General features: G+C 41.2%; 2 protein-coding genes and 1 long non-coding RNA gene across 4 annotated transcripts; 2 read left to right on the top strand and 1 right to left on the bottom strand.

The window, feature by feature from the left end:
- The first annotated feature begins 22 nt into the window (after positions 1-22).
- LOC109972030 (uncharacterized) lies at positions 23-2,783 on the top strand. The gene is made up of 4 exons (XR_002276631.1): positions 23-112; positions 201-353; positions 1,542-1,653; positions 2,696-2,783. It is a non-coding gene; the product is annotated as an uncharacterized LOC109972030 (long non-coding RNA).
- On the bottom strand, positions 1,136-8,507 carry crtam (cytotoxic and regulatory T cell molecule). 2 transcript variants are annotated; one of them, XM_020620621.1, is made up of 11 exons: positions 8,459-8,507; positions 7,003-7,164; positions 6,764-6,916; positions 5,512-5,631; positions 4,763-4,918; positions 4,122-4,310; positions 3,234-3,311; positions 2,999-3,067; positions 2,685-2,843; positions 2,026-2,112; positions 1,136-1,613 (listed from the first exon to the last, which is right to left on the bottom strand). In XM_020620621.1, the coding sequence occupies exons 1-11, from the start codon at positions 8,496-8,498 to the stop codon at positions 1,438-1,440; spliced, it is 1,389 nt and encodes a 462-aa protein (XP_020476277.1). In that variant the 5' UTR covers positions 8,499-8,507; the 3' UTR covers positions 1,136-1,437. The 2 variants fall into 2 exon arrangements, with proteins under 2 accessions (XP_020476277.1, XP_020476278.1); XM_020620622.1 differs by having other exon boundaries at positions 7,024-7,164.
- Positions 8,508-10,825: 2,318 nt separating this feature from the next.
- Positions 10,826-15,405, top strand: LOC109972025 (heat shock cognate 71 kDa protein). The gene is made up of 9 exons (XM_020620620.1): positions 10,826-10,903; positions 12,082-12,293; positions 12,489-12,694; positions 12,784-12,936; positions 13,025-13,580; positions 13,735-13,937; positions 14,129-14,327; positions 14,400-14,632; positions 15,193-15,405. The coding sequence occupies exons 2-9, from the start codon at positions 12,089-12,091 to the stop codon at positions 15,364-15,366; spliced, it is 1,929 nt and encodes a 642-aa protein (XP_020476276.1). The 5' UTR covers positions 10,826-10,903; positions 12,082-12,088; the 3' UTR covers positions 15,367-15,405.
- Positions 15,406-16,052: the final 647 nt, after the last annotated feature.

Raw genomic sequence — 16,052 nt, 5'->3', positions numbered from 1 at the left:
CGCTGTCGTTAATGACGCGATGACAATACAGCCTACTTCCTGTTTCATGGTGTTTGTTTCATAATCACTGCATGGATTCTTGAATTAGGATTGCCCAGTGATTTCCCGCAAGGTATTGTGTTGTATCTTGCCTTGAGATTAGTAAAGAGTGGATGGAGTATTATGAAGCTTAGTGATATTCTTTCTGTTTGTGCCGATAGAGATTCGAAGCTTTGGAGCCCCAAACAAAGGAAGTGCTGTGACACCTAGTGGCCTGGAAAACTACATCAGCTCCTCAGCACTGGGACCAAATATCCAACGAACCTCACTGGTTTTAAATTTGGCCATCTCAGTGTCAAACGTATGCAGTAAAGGTTAACGAAGTCTGCTTGTTCATATTATATCCCTATTAATTTTGTTCAAAAGTGTTGTGTAAAATGTTCTGCAATAAGCTGTGTTACCACAAAATAATGAATAGATTTTATATTGGTTAATAAAGTCGCTGACCCTAATTTTTTAATAATAGGTGATAAGACCACTAATGCGTTTTAACTTCATAGTGAAATTTATGTAGTATTTCACCAGAGTGGCAATGTGATGTCCTGGGAGAGGGGTTGGCCTATTCATTAAATTGACTACTTCTGCTACATTAATAGACCTGATTAGTGTCAGGTGGCAATGTTTAGGGTAATTTCTTATGATTATGATTATGTCAATTACATTTATTTCCAGAACATTAAAAGCTGTATGAGCTTGATTACAACTTCAATACAGTGTGCTTCACATGACTTTATAATTAGGCTAATGACCATTTCTTTCCAAATTTTATAGGCTATCCATGAGATGTATTAATGTATATAATTACACAATAGGGTAAGTGTATGCCTGTAATCTTACTCCTGTGAGGAGGTGATAACTGTGCTCTATCTTGGAAATTAAAATAAGTAATCCAAATATATATATATATGTGCTATAAATACATTATAATCAGTGATGCATACCCCTCTTATTCCATACTGTAGGCTAGACTTAGTGGTATAATACAGTAGATGTTTAGTGTTAAACATGATAGAATAAATCTGTAGGGTGTGTTACACAATATTATTATGTAAAAAAAAGAAAAAACTACAAGGAGGGAACATCTGAGGTACCTGTGTAGTAGCGTACTATAGAGTTGATATATGGGATGTCACATCACATGGGAATGTCACTTTATGGAAAATATCACAAAAGATACAAAACAATCACACATCCATGTTCATTCAAAGTGTGTTAAAGCAAAATGTAAAACATAATTTACTGGTATAAGTAAACATATATACATAACATATCACAGTACAGTGCAAGCAATGTGTTGCCACATTTTCTTCTGTGTAAACATACACTCTGTTAGAAGTGCAGATAAAAGCTAACTAGCTTAATCTGTGGGCACAATATGCTGCTGCTTATAAATGCATTTTACAGTGCTGTCTCCTTAATGTCACATTTGGCTGAGGTTTGTGACGGGGCTAGAGGCTGAGAAGTCTGCTCTTTATTTACACTCTCTGTTGCTCTCATTGCAGCTGTGTTTATCACTGAGGTTATCGCTGCTGGTTCTTCAGAAACATACTGTGTGAATGCAATGTTGGCAGGACCTGTTTGACAGAGAGAGAGAGAGAGAGAGTTTCATAATCAGTGAGTCCGTGCAAAAACAAATTACTTCTTTACACACTGTGGAAGGACCAGTGTGTCAGCAGAGACTCTCCTTGAACTGCAATTCTTACTTGAATTTGGGAAATGAATGTAGCTGCTTGAAAATTAAAGTAATAAGTCAGCACATGCAAAATCAAATATAATTACACTGAAGAATTCATTTTTTCCTCAAGGCATCACAGTGTGCTTGGCATGGTGTGTGTCACAGAACATAATTCACAAAGCATGTGTGGGAGCAGCAGGAAGTCAAAGTTTTGCAGGTGGATTGCAGTCTCTGCTGGCACAAATGTTTTTCAATATGTTTCCTCTGGTAGGAAACTTAAAAAGCAGTTAAGGTAAAGTTTTTATCTTTACCTCTTCGCCTTTGTCCCTGGGAGTTCTTCTCCTCCTGGCTTGATTTTGATTTACTGCTCTCCTCGGATGGATCAGACTCTTCATTCTCTGTAACAATAAAAACTGTCATATGCTTTTTTTAAAAATGCATTTCAAAAAGAAACTGCATGGCTTTGTGCAACTACATGCCCTCAATATAGGAGGCTATATGCAGAGGGGTTCCTAATATTCTGACCTTCTCATGTATGTAGCTGGGGAGGCCAAAAATTTAGAGACACCTCTAAATATAATGTAGTCCAGTACAACAGAAGACCACCTATGACCTCACTAATAAACATAGAATTGTATATATATCTTTATGACAATTTCATCAAAAACTGAGACATTTTCAGCTTCATAAACACAGATGTTAAGGTGGACGTGTTGCACTGAACTGCATACAACTGTAGAGGTGTACCTAACCAAGGGGAATATGAGTGTATATTTTTATTATATACTTTACATTAAGTTGTATATATTTTTATTTTTATATCTATTTACAGCCATACATGAAACAGAAGCCAGAGTAGAGCTAGTACAAAGGATTTGCTTCAGGCATTTATGGGCCCTGGGTAAAGTTCACTCTGACATGGTTGGTGTGATTAAATGCCATGGAGAATTCAGGGACATGCTCTATTTACCTCTTTTCCAGGCAATGTGAGCTTTCCTCAGCTTCATGGTGAAAAAAATGACCACCACCAGAAGAGCAACGATGAGGCATGTCACCAGGAACACCAGTAATGATGAACGTCCTCCGCTTCTGGTCTGCATCTTCGGGTCATTGGTGCTCCCTGGGATCACTGGACAGAATGCTGGTAGTTAGTTCAGCAAACCCTTAATCACATTTGTACTGTGTGCATAAGACAAGACAGGAACATTATTATTTTCACTCCAGAGGCGCCCAGTTTTAGTCTCAACCAGCCAAATACTGGGACTGTTAACAGTATGAATTTACCTGTTCTGTTTCCCCCTGTACTGTTGAAGGATGTGGTCTCTTCTGTTGTCTCAGAGACAGGTGTCCAGCCTTTAAGAAAATATAAAGAAGAGGGATACAATACTTAACCCAGAACGCTGCAGCTCAACCCTGTTTTCTAAATGCAGCAACCCAGTTGTAGTTGTCCAGACCTACCACGAGATGGCACCAAACATACATTTGTCGAGAAAAAGTATTAGACGCTGAGATATCGTACCTGTTGTGCTTGTTGCATTACTGATAGTGTCATTCCTCATGCTGGTTGGGGTGGTCAGCAGAGAGGTTTTTGTTCCATCTACAATAAAATAAATACATTTTAATAAGAAGAAAAAAAGAGGCCAGAGAAGGTGAACTTTGTTAAAGAAAATAGTTTCTGTTTCACATTAATCTTCATGTGAAACAGAAAATATTTTGGCTGGGAACTGTAATATTTTGTGTAGGTTTGTCTGACTTTCTCTCAAAAGTTGTTCTTCCTTAAAGATGTAAGAAAATGTACACTACAGTTTGTCAAGCAGGGATATCAATCTTTGATGATACTCTGCACTTATCTTGGAAAATCTCTACAGGGGCCTCACAGTTCCGCCCTCAGAACTTATAAACGCATCTAACAGAACCGAGTTTCACACTATAGTCTGACACTTCCATCGCAGCAAACAGATCTAGTGCTATCACAGCTACAGTGCTGGGTCAGCCACCAGTCTAAATTACTATGAAAGCTGAGAAAGCTTTAGTTTCCACCCCACAGACTGACACTCTGCATGATGTACTAAACATTTTGAGCAATAAATAAGAGATATAATATCCATGGTATGTAGTCATGATGTAGAGGTTGCTTTCCTGTTGTAGATTCTGTACATCTTAAATTCATTTAGATTTTGGTGTAGCCACTTTTTTTTTTAAATAAGGTTAACCCTAACCCTCTGAGACATAATTTACTGTTTGAACTTCTGTAATGTTTATTTTGATATGTAACATTAAAATATACTTTTTTGGTGTTTCTTAAAACTTTCTTTAGGGGTGTTGCTTTGTGTTCCTCATCTCATCTCATCTCTGCATATTGCATGTGCCATAAAAATGGTATACAAATGAAAACAGTTTGTCTCACCACTAGTGCTGAGATGTGAACCTGTAGAGGTGACAGGGTTTGCAGGAAATCTAGTCGGTGCTGTAGATGGCCCAGTTACATCTGGGGTCGGAAAGAACACTGTTGTTTGCCCATGTCTGAACCAGCCAGTTGTCGTTTTGGGCTGAGCTGTGGCTGAACTGGTTGTGGTTGTACTGAGGGCCTTTGGTGCTGTGACAGAGAGGGGGATTACATTATTAATGAACAGAAACAACATTCAGTTCATAGAAAATCGAAGTGGAAATTCATGCTGCTATTTGAACAAGCTGCAAATCACACACCAGTTGTGTCTCTGTTAGAGGACAGGAAACCAGACTGTTTACAACATACAAAAAGAGGAAATGACACAGGGCAGTTTGGTGCTGCGGACAGTGTCATGGAGCAAAAAAAAACCCCTCTCCAGTGCTTTCCCTTTTTGTGACGCCACATACATGCATTCACCGTTCCTCAAATATCAGTCTTTCAAGTAAATGTGTTTTGGTTAATACGAGGGCCATGTTTTTGTATTTTGTCTGCTGGTGAAACTTTTACATGGACTGTCAATACAACATGCTTGTCTAAAAGTTATAGTCACTAAAATAGGAACTGGTAGTTAAGTTTCAGATTAAATGAACTGTACTCACAGTCTCGTTCAACTTCGACAAAGTTAATCAGAGGTGATGTGAGCAGAGCTGGATGGCGAACAAGGCATGTTACACTGACTCTGGTCGTCACTGACTGGATGTGTAACATAGCCTCAGAGACATAGCTTTTATCTTCATGTCGCACTTGACGTTGATCTGGGAAATAAGGCAGATGATGTTAGATTCCTTTGCTAAGCAGGTGTACCAGTCCACCTCAGACAAACACCCATCATAATGTAACACTGCAGAGGCACTGGATCAAAATCAAGATTTATACCTTCCATTTATTCAAAGTTTAACACAAAGAGAGTAGGAGTAACTTTATGTGTACATAGAAATGGTGTCATTAATGGACAGTTAAAAAGGAATTCATGACTAAGGTTGTGGTCATTATCAGGTCTTAAAATAACATCTGGCAACCCACAAATAAAGATTACTGTGGCAGGTAGAGAAGCCCACCTGTGGTTGCTGAGTTTAATGCTGATACGCCTGTAAAGCTCACTGGCCAATAAAAATGCTGGCTGGTAAAAAAAACAGTGACGCATTTAAACCCACATGCTGGTTTTGTTCATAAATGTGCAAAGTACTATGCACAAAACTGCAGATATAATAAAATATAGATTAAAGATTGACAATGTGAGTTTTGCAAGTCAGATTCACTGTATGTGACCTCTTCTTGTTCACTTCTTAGTTACACTGTCGCTTCTGCTATTTAGTCTAAGTCCACTACATCAGTCTTACCAACTTACCAAGAATTTCAGGTCCATGGCCCAGTTTCATGGAAATCTGCGGAGGATGGTGGTTCCCCTTAGCAGTACACTTTATGACAAACTGTTCTTTATGCTTTATTACATTCATTTTGGGATAACCTTTAAAAGAATGAACACAAGACCAAATATTATTATAATATTATGAAATGCTTATCCTACTAATGAACACAGTAGTCATGGTGAGCCATGATGAAGGTTAGTAAAGCATCTAAATCACTGTCAAAGCCATATCTTTAATGGCTTCAACAATAATTTAATAGATTAGATTAGATTCAACTTTATTGTCATTACCCATGTACAAGTACAAGGAAACAAAATACAGTTTAGCATCTAACCAGACATGCAGTATGTGTCAGGTCTGCTCGGTGCGACCTGCCTCTCTTCTGCCTTTCTCTCGCGTGCTTGCTCTTTTTGCAGGATCAGCGCCTCAGCTGTGTCGCATTTTGTAATTAGTGACTTGTGAGTTGTCCACAGCTGGGCCGCATTACTGTAATCACCCTCCTACCTTATTTACAAAATACAGTCCATTTATTTATACCTCTGGCGGACGCGCCGCCATTCGTGGAGCATTAACGTGCATATCCTGTAACAGCCCTATAGTTGTGGTATGTATTTGTATGTCATTTTGTGTTCCATGCTGACAGTTCCTGTGCTGTGGACCTCTTTTTTTTGTCCCCCATGTGGTTAGCTAGATGTTCTTTTTGTTATCCACGGTGACAGTTCTTGTGCTGTGGATTTCCATTTTCGTTCGCCTACCTTCCTGGTTTGCTTGTTTATTCACCTGTCCGTCCTCTTCCTCCGATTCTCCTGTTTTTTTGCTGTTAGTCTGTTTTTTTATTTCCCCTGGCCATCCTGGTCTCCTCCACCATCTCTACCCTACTTTGCTGTCTATATATGTTCATGGCCCTTGTTATGATGCTTGTGTTTTGTTCCATTAAACCTTTTTTTTTTTTTTAACTAGCACCTGGGTCAGCAGTCTTGAGTCCTCTCAGTTCTCCCTCATCCTCCAGGTGAGGGGGTCTAACCATGACAGTATGAACAGTCAGAACTAATTTACCAATAGATATGTACAACTGATATTACATTAAGCTTATAGAACACTAGAGCAATGGGATGAGGTGGAATAAGATGTTAAGTCACATGAGTTGAATGAAATAGTGCAAAGATAAATATACAGTATCAGCATATGAACAGTGTGCAAATGAATATGTAGCAGGAACGTAACACTCACCTAGCACTGTCACCTCCACCTTCTTCTCTTCTGTGCGGGTGCCATAGTGTGAGCATGTGTAGTTTCCTCCATCTTTGAAGTTAACATTGGAAATACTGATGGTGAATGTAGAGCTTGACAGTCTGATGATTGTGTAGCGCTTGTCCTTTAAAGCTGGAAAAAAAGCCAGAGGAAGTAAAAAGATGTATAATATCCTTGATGTATGGAATCAAAGATTGGAATTATGTTGTTGCTCATACAGTTGTCGATGTGATTGTCACCTCTATTGTGACTGAAGAACATAATGTATCCTTTGGGATTCTTCCACTCCACATAGGTGTTGTGCGCATTGGTTAGGGGGCACCTTAAGATGAGTGTCTGACCTTTCATCACAGTCACACGCTGCCAAACCGCAAGTGAAACTACAATCAAATAAATAGGAACATAGATTTTTTGAAAACTGACATGGAGAGCAAGGTGTCATTTCTACACCATACAATCTGACAATACATGTGATGCCTCATAAAAGGACACCGGATCCAGGCAGCTCCCCCTTGACCCCAACAGAACGAATGAGCAAAGTGTCTGGTGGAATTTAAAAAGTTAGTCAAGAGCACAAAGTGTTTCCATGCCCCGCGCACACAGGTGTCCGAGGTAGAAATACCGTTTCTCACGTCTGACTCATCTCTTCCTCTCTGTGCCACTGACCTGGGACTGTGTGTGTGTGTGGGGAGGAGGTGACAGAGGAAACAAAAATACTGTTCTTCACTAAACTGCAGCTACAAAAGAAGCAGCCCACCACTACCTAGCTGATGCATGTCTGCTGTGACAGGAAGTAATGTGGTCAGTCCTTTCATGGTGAAAGAGAAAGTAAGGGTGCGTATAAGAGAAAATATAAATTTGCTGTGGGTTGATCACGGGGGCTGGGGGTGCTTTTTCCCTTGAGCTGTTTGGAAAACACATTTGTGGGGGCATATTGACGCTAGCAATGAGGTGGTGGGCTTGAAGGAGCAGAGACCATCAAGACCTTCTCACACACGTTAGATATTACATTCATTTAAATGAACACGGTGTATGGAAACCACAAAACTTTGCATAGAAGCAGCAATTCTACATTTGTCATTAGACTTGAATCATGGGAGGAGACATTTGTTTAGATTTTTAAAGCCTGACCTATAAAGAATATTTCATTCCACAGGCAATATTATGTATATTTTAAAGTACATAATATTGCCTGTGGAATGAAAATAGATGCGTCACATAAAAGGAATACTGCGATATACAGGATATATTCAAATATTACCACACATACATTCCTAGACATACATACTGTACTACAATATGGCAGAAGTGTGCAAAAAAAGAACATATAAATAAGCTTAAATGAAATAAGGGCAAATTGGCTGAGAATCATGACTAAGTTAAAATCTTTACATATAACATGTACAAATCTAATGCCACCAAAAGCTTGATCTTCAGAAAATACAACCATGTAATTTGTCAGGGGCATCAGAATGTAGAATTTCCCTGTAATATTCCTCAGTGAGCCAAAATGTAAAACATCATACGCTGTCATATAAAGATGTTGAAACTGTGAGGGCTTCTACTGGCATCGCTGTCTTCTTTTAATGATCAGATTCAGTTTTTCATCCCATTCCAGCATTATCTACTTTTACCTAACAAGTTAAGTAGTGAAAAATACAGTAAATGACTCACCCTCTATGAGTAGTATGAAGACACTGAGCTGCACTTTCATCTCTGTCACTCACCCACAACGACACTGTGACTCTGCTGTGTTTCCTCATTGCTATTTGTATGCTGCAGAGGGACCTTCCATGACATCACTGCTCTGTGGTTTCCACAAACATTTTCATTTAAGGCTTTCTCATGTGATACCTACAGTATACTAAACATACAAGCTTAATTAATGGTTCACACACATTAGCTCCTGCTTTTGAAATTAAACTGTTTTGCCCCAATGAGTTCTGTAGTTGTACTAGCCAATAATCATTTTAGTTATGAAAAGGGGGAAATATCTGTCATCTTTTATATCAATACTTTTCCAAATCAATACAGGTGTGTTTGTTGTATTTCACACAGAAGGGAGATCATCATATAGTTCATTTGTACTGCTATCACAAGTCAACCTGCTCTGTGAGACAGGTCTCTCAGCAGTACAGCCCAGGAAGAGTAGAAGTCTAGTGTTCAGAGCATTTTCAGGGGCTTTGTTTAGCTTAAAGGTAATACTTCAGCGCAGATCCTTTAGAGACCCATAAGGCCTCAGTTAAATCAGCTCCAACTGTTCAGGGAGCTTTTTGGTCATAGTGTGGTTGGACCTCTTGGACATCATGTTGGAAGGCTGTGATTCCAACTAAACTGTTGACACAGCTCTACAGTTTCTTTAGCAGAGGCCTATGTAACAGAAACCCACCCATGTGAGCTGGAAAGTCCTGTGAAGGCAACGAGTCTTCCAAGAGTTGTGGCACTGTAGTTAAAGGACAAACCAAGTTCATAAAAAGGGGAAGCTGCAGAAAATTTCAAGACAAGTTTATTTATTTATTTCATATGCAAAGGCAATTCAAAGTGCTTAACACAATGCACAGGTCAATGATTACACCAAGATTCTTGACACAGGTGTTAGATTTTAGTGTCTTGAACTTAAGACAAGCACTGACCACCAGCTATCTTTATTTATAGAAAGAATCTGTTTAGTTCAAGGAAATTTTTTTGGCATCCACTTATTCGAGGCATAGACTGTTAAAACCAATCTGTCTTCATCTATGGGTATTTTGCACTCAGGTAGCAAAACTCAGACCCATGGTAAGATTTAAGTCTTTTATTGTACAAAATGGTTTTAGTATACCAAGCAGGAAGGTAGTTGTGGACAATCCTTGGAAACCGACAAACAGATGAGGAAATCCTCTCATCTGCCCATACATGAGTGTGCCCACACATGATGTATACAACCCTCGGACCACGTGCCTGCACCTCATGTAATTAGACTTATTATGATTCATATTGTATAGCATGTTACAAAAGAATGTGTAGAATAAAATCCCTTCTGAAAGAAACAACAAGAACCTGAAAACAAATGTTGTGACATAGACACAACCACAGTTTTGCCACGGACTTTGCATTTGAGGTTGACTAGGAACACAGAAAGATTTGGATTGGATTTCGAAAAAGTAAAGACATAAAAACAGAACTATCATGTTGCCTGTGTTCACCTGTAGGAAGAACACCTTTTGGACCCTTAGCACTGAAACTGATAGAGATGTTTATCAAAAATACAAATCATTAGTGTATTTACTATACATGTATATGTGGTCCTTCATGTCTCTGTCCTTTGATGTTTACTTGGACCATGGGAAATAACAAGAGCCTCTATCATTTCTCCTCTCTGATCTCTCTGTACTAGGGTTACATTTAAGTTGCACATTTTGCATTGGCTGAATAACCAAGGCTGGCAGAATTACTTAGTTAAGGGAAACTCAGTTTAAACCTGTAGGATTAAGAATGGCTGATGAAACATTGCTGCCAATATGACTGTAGTACAAAAGCAATTCAGGTACATTTAGTTTACCACTTTCTTAAATCTGGGAAAGAGACTGACCACGTTCGTATAGCCAACACCACAGGATGTGACTTATAGCCCAACATGGTAAAGGTGTGATTCAGTTAGTATTTAGGCTGCACCACTTTAAAATCTGTCACTGTAGAAGAAGCCATGCCTTCATCTGTAATGAGTTTGTCTAAAGCCTAGAAGAAGGCATCTGGACGTAGTTTTAGGCAGAAGACGTTTCACCTTCATCAGCTCAGAGGTGGGCATACTATGACCTGGATGACTAGGAAAAACGGACGAGCTTTTCTAAACAAACTATAATAGTTATTTGCATTTAAAAATACCTAAACCTTTACCAGCCAGGTTAAGGAACGCCCTGGGACTTTCTAATCCTGTCCCTAGTCTCTCTATCCTGTGAGACCTCCCTACATCTGTCCAGGCTGGAGCCAATCAGACTGAAGACTGGCCCAGAATGTGCTGGAAGCCCACTGTTGTTCTGAAAGCTGATTGGTTCACGGAGCACTGGGACGCCTGAGCTGAAACAGTGACGCCGTGTTCATCTGCCGGACTGCAGCGACCCCAGGCCTCTGCATCACCAGGTAGGACGGCAGCTCTCACCGGGCCTGTGCATAGCTGGTCCTGGTCAGCCCGGGCTGTGTAGCCTGTTCATCCTTACAGCCTACTATACCACCGAGTGGCTATGGCCGCAAATAGTGAGTTTAGTGTGAGATTGTCGGTGTTTCTCTGCTTTTCTGTCACAATAATTTCCACTAGGATGTAACCTATAGCGTGACTGAACATGTTTATTTCATAGTCATTCGCCTACTTAATTTTCCCTGTGATATAATCTTACAAAAACCTTGAATTGAAAAGTCGTTCTTCTGAATTTAAGGCAAGAAGCCCCAATGGCGTTACTGTGAGTGCAGCAACTTGGCTCGGAGTGTTAGTCTTATACCGGTCCATGCAACTTGGCGCATGGATGCGGGAACAGCTGGATGCTGCAGCAAGGCAGGCGGTGTGGGAGATGTGGGCTCCGTCTCTCCCAGATGGACCAGGGGCCAGCATTTTGATCGGAGCTCCAGCTGCAGAATGCTCCATGGTGTCGGGCTCACGTCGTCCTGCGCTGCTCTGCAAACAAGCGCAGCCTACACTACAGGGGTCTGCGACTAAAGCTGTTGAACCAGTTGCCTAGATCAACTCTCTGCGCCTTTTCAGATCGAAATATATCGACTTTCCCAGCCTAAGATGGCTGCCTTGCACTCACATTTAATCTTGGGGAAACACCAGTCTATTATATTATATGACAGGACACTGTAGCCTTCACCTGGGGCGGCTGTGGCTCAGGAGGTAGAGCGGGTCGTTTCCTAACCGGCGGATTAGCGGTTCGATTCCCGGCTTGTCTAGTCAACATGTCGAAGTGTCCTTGAGTAAGACACTGAACTCCCGGTGATGTCACCGGTTTGGGAGTGCGAATGGGTGAATGGCCAAATAGTGTGAAAGCGCTTTGAGTGTGCTGTAAAAGCATAGAAAGGCGCTATACAAATATAAGACCATTTACCTGAACGAGGCTGCAGGTTGAAGAAGGTGCTTATTAGATGCGGTTAGTTATACAGTGAAGTAACACTTGTAATGACATAGTTTTACTGCACTTATAAGATTGTATGTCTAAAATCACAATGATTAACTGCATACAGTAACATATATAACAGTTGTGTTCATTGAGAGTAACTGCCCCCTGCTGGAAAAGCTCTAACTATGAATTGTTCTGCTTTATCAGAGCAATCATGTCCAAAGGGGCAGCAGTTGGCATTGATCTTGGGACCACCTACTCCTGTGTTGGTGTTTTCCAGCATGGCAAAGTTGAAATCATTGCCAATGACCAGGGCAACAGGACCACACCCAGCTATGTGGCCTTCACGGATAGTGAGCGGCTGATCGGAGATGCAGCCAAGAATCAGGTTGCCATGAACCCCACCAACACAGTCTTCGGTAAGGTTAAAGCAGAGTGAAGTGATGCTTGTTATGAAATATTAATTAACTAATTAATGCTAATGATCTTATGCTGTCACTGAGTGAATAACTGAGTTACTCACATATTAATATGATATGAGAATGTAAATAAATTAGAAGTATCTGAAGAAACAATAAGTATAACATTTCTTTTGTTTTTCCTGGCAAGTGCAGATGCTAAACGTTTGATTGGCAGAAGATTTGAGGATCCAGTAGTTCAGTCTGACATGAAACACTGGCCATTCACCATAATCAGTGATAGTGGACGCCCCAAAGTGGAGGTGGAATACAAAGGTGAAACCAAAACCTTCTACCCAGAGGAAATCTCTTCCATGGTGCTGACAAAGATGAAGGAGATTGCTGAAGCCTACCTCGGGAAGGTGAGTTTACAAAAACAAAACAAAAAAATTCAACAATTGCAGAACTGCCACAGTATACGTAAAACTCATCTCTTTGGGGTTTTTTTCAGTCTGTGTCAAATGCTGTTATCACAGTTCCTGCATATTTTAATGACTCTCAACGTCAAGCAACCAAGGACGCCGGAACTATCTCTGGTCTAAATGTGTTGAGAATAATTAATGAGCCCACTGCAGCAGCTATTGCTTATGGCTTGGACAAGAAGGTGAGACGCAGATGAGAGGTAGTAGCTGTACCGTGATTTAAGTCCACCTACACATGGACAACAGTCTCACACTTCTCTTGTTGCTCAGGTTGGGTCTGAGAGGAATGTTCTCATCTTTGATCTTGGGGGTGGCACCTTCGACGTGTCCATCTTGACCATCGAGGATGGCATCTTTGAAGTCAAGTCTACTGCTGGAGATACTCATCTTGGTGGGGAAGATTTCGACAACCGCATGGTGAACCACTTCATCGCAGAGTTCAAGCGCAAGTACAAGAAGGACATCAGCGACAACAAGAGAGCTGTCCGTCGTCTGCGCACCGCTTGTGAGAGGGCAAAGCGCACCCTGTCTTCCAGCACCCAGGCCAGCATTGAAATTGACTCTCTGTATGAGGGAGTTGACTTCTACACCTCCATCACCAGGGCTCGCTTTGAGGAGCTCAACGCTGACCTCTTCCGTGGCACCCTGGACCCTGTGGAGAAGTCTCTCCGTGACGCCAAGATGGATAAAGGGCAGATTCATGACATTGTGTTGGTTGGCGGCTCCACCCGTATCCCCAAGATCCAGAAACTGCTGCAGGATTTCTTCAATGGAAAGGAGCTCAACAAGAGTATCAATCCAGATGAAGCTGTGGCTTATGGAGCTGGTAGGTGTCTTCAAATGGTAGCGCACGCACGGTTGTGTCTTTGACCCTTTTTACGTGGTTTTGTAGTGCGATCAGCATGTGTAACACCTAGCAATCATGACCTGAACTACAGTGTTTTAACTTTCACTGGTTCCAACCTGCTCTGTATTTACAGCTGTCCAGGCTGCCATCCTGTCTGGTGACAAATCTGAAAATGTGCAGGACTTGCTGCTTCTGGATGTCACTCCTCTGTCCCTGGGTATTGAGACCGCTGGTGGTGTCATGACAGTCTTGATCAAACGTAACACCACCATTCCTACCAAGCAGACTCAGACCTTCACCACCTACTCTGACAACCAGCCTGGTGTGCTCATCCAGGTAAGTACAACATAATTGTACCAGTCTCAGTGTTTCGCAGTGATGACGTTTATTCCTGCCATTCGTAGTTTCCACCAGAGGTCATAAGACCAAAGATGGCCCTGACCTTCCTTGGATGTCTGAGCGAATTCAATTTGGCAGAAGTGTAGACGAAGCTTAAATTGTCCGCTAACCTTTCATACTTGTATCAGGTTTATGAGGGCGAGCGCGCTATGACAAAGGACAACAACCTGCTGGGCAAGTTTGAGCTCACCGGCATCCCTCCTGCTCCTCGTGGTGTTCCTCAGATTGAGGTGACCTTTGATATCGATGCCAACGGCATCATGAACGTCTCTGCTGTCGACAAGAGCACCGGCAAGGAGAACAAGATCACCATCACCAATGACAAGGGTGAGTTTTGAGTTAAATTTCAGCTCCATCTCAAATGTAGTGACAATCTCTGACTGTGCCATTTGCTCCCAGGTCGTCTCAGCAAGGAGGACATTGAGCGCATGGTTCAGGAAGCCGAGAAGTACAAGGCAGAGGACGACGTCCAACGTGACAAGGTGGCCGCTAAGAACGGCCTGGAGTCGTATGCTTTCAACATGAAGTCGACTGTGGAGGATGAGAAGCTTGCTGGCAAGATCAGTGATGATGACAAGCAGAAGATCTTGGACAAGTGCAATGAGGTCATCAGCTGGCTTGACAAGAACCAGGTGAGCATTAGTCTAGATCGAGCCAAGCAACTGAAGTTTTGTAATATAATCCTGGATAGCAGGTTTCCCCTGAGACCCCACCTGCATATCAGTGGTGTGTATTCTTGTCCACTGGTCAAATTCAAAGATTTCTGGTGGTGTGGTGGACTATGCATGAGTGTTTAGGTGAAAAATGAAAGGAATGAAAATTTGCCACTACATACAAAGTATATATTTTTTATATCAAAATAGTCATTGCTTTATGGTCTTTGAGAGTTGGTGCCAGGCAGAGTAGTGGTTATTAACTCAGTTTTCCAGTATGAGTGGATAATTTACTAGAAATAAGATGTGGATATCACAATGTAATTCCAAATGTTGCTGATTCTGTGGTTTTGCAGGACTATGCATTTGCTAAACTCAATGGAAATTTCACTCAATTTCATACAATCAGTCATGCATTGTGATTCCATGTGTAGCTATATACTTCATCTGTTTTGTAACAGCAGCAGTTTAAACTGAACTTTACACTCTAAATTTTAATTCTGAATATGAGAAGAAATGATCTGACCTCTTTGCACTAGACTGCAGAGAAGGATGAGTATGAGCATCAACAACAGGAGCTGGAGAAGGTATGCAACCCCATCATCACCAAGCTGTACCAGAACGCTGGTGGCATGCCAGGTGGCTTCCCTGGAGCAGGTGGTGCTCCTACTGGTGGAGGATCCTCCGGACCAACCATCGAGGAAGTCGACTGATCAGTTCCTATGGCATCTCCGTACCCATACTAATAAAAAGCATCCACATCCCCAGAGACCTAATACACAACGTTGGAGTCACGACGATAAATGAACAAATACGATCTTCAAGCCAAAGCTGTCTGCGGCCTATGTAAAGTGTGAGCTCAGAATAATAAATAGTGAATGAAGCATGTGCTTTTTTGTTTGGCCTTTTCCCTCCATTCTGCTTCGTGGACCGAGAGAAAACCCACTATACAGCTACAGGGGGCACAATGTGTATCGTTTATTGTAACATCCTTGAACCAGTGAACTAAACACTATAGTGAAAAAGGTTTGGAATTTATATCCATAAATGTCTAAATATTCTGCAAAAGATTAAGATTACAATAAAACTGCAGTGTCCCATCATTTGGGAAGGTTTTGTGAGCCTGGCTACACAACATGCAGCAAATTGCTGTTAAACTATAGGTCATCATAATGGATGGAGAACATGTAATGATCAATATTTATAGTATTGGTCCTATACATTAGCAATCATGTTGAAACTCAGTCTCAGAGCATGTCTTAATTTACTGTATAAATGTAACGTTTTGTTACAAAGCTGCACTCACGGCGTTTTCCCTCGGCTCTTCACATTCACTTATACAAATATTAAGATCAAATTTCCTGCTCTGGCTCAGATTAAATGAGCACACAGGATTGTC

The sequence above is a fragment of the Monopterus albus genome, unplaced genomic scaffold (genome assembly GCF_001952655.1).
Source record: "Monopterus albus unplaced genomic scaffold, M_albus_1.0 scaffold243.1, whole genome shotgun sequence".
NCBI lineage: Eukaryota > Metazoa > Chordata > Actinopteri > Synbranchiformes > Synbranchidae > Monopterus > Monopterus albus.
The sequence above is the reverse complement of the archived record's forward strand: the minus strand, read 5'-3'. Positions and strand labels throughout refer to the sequence as shown.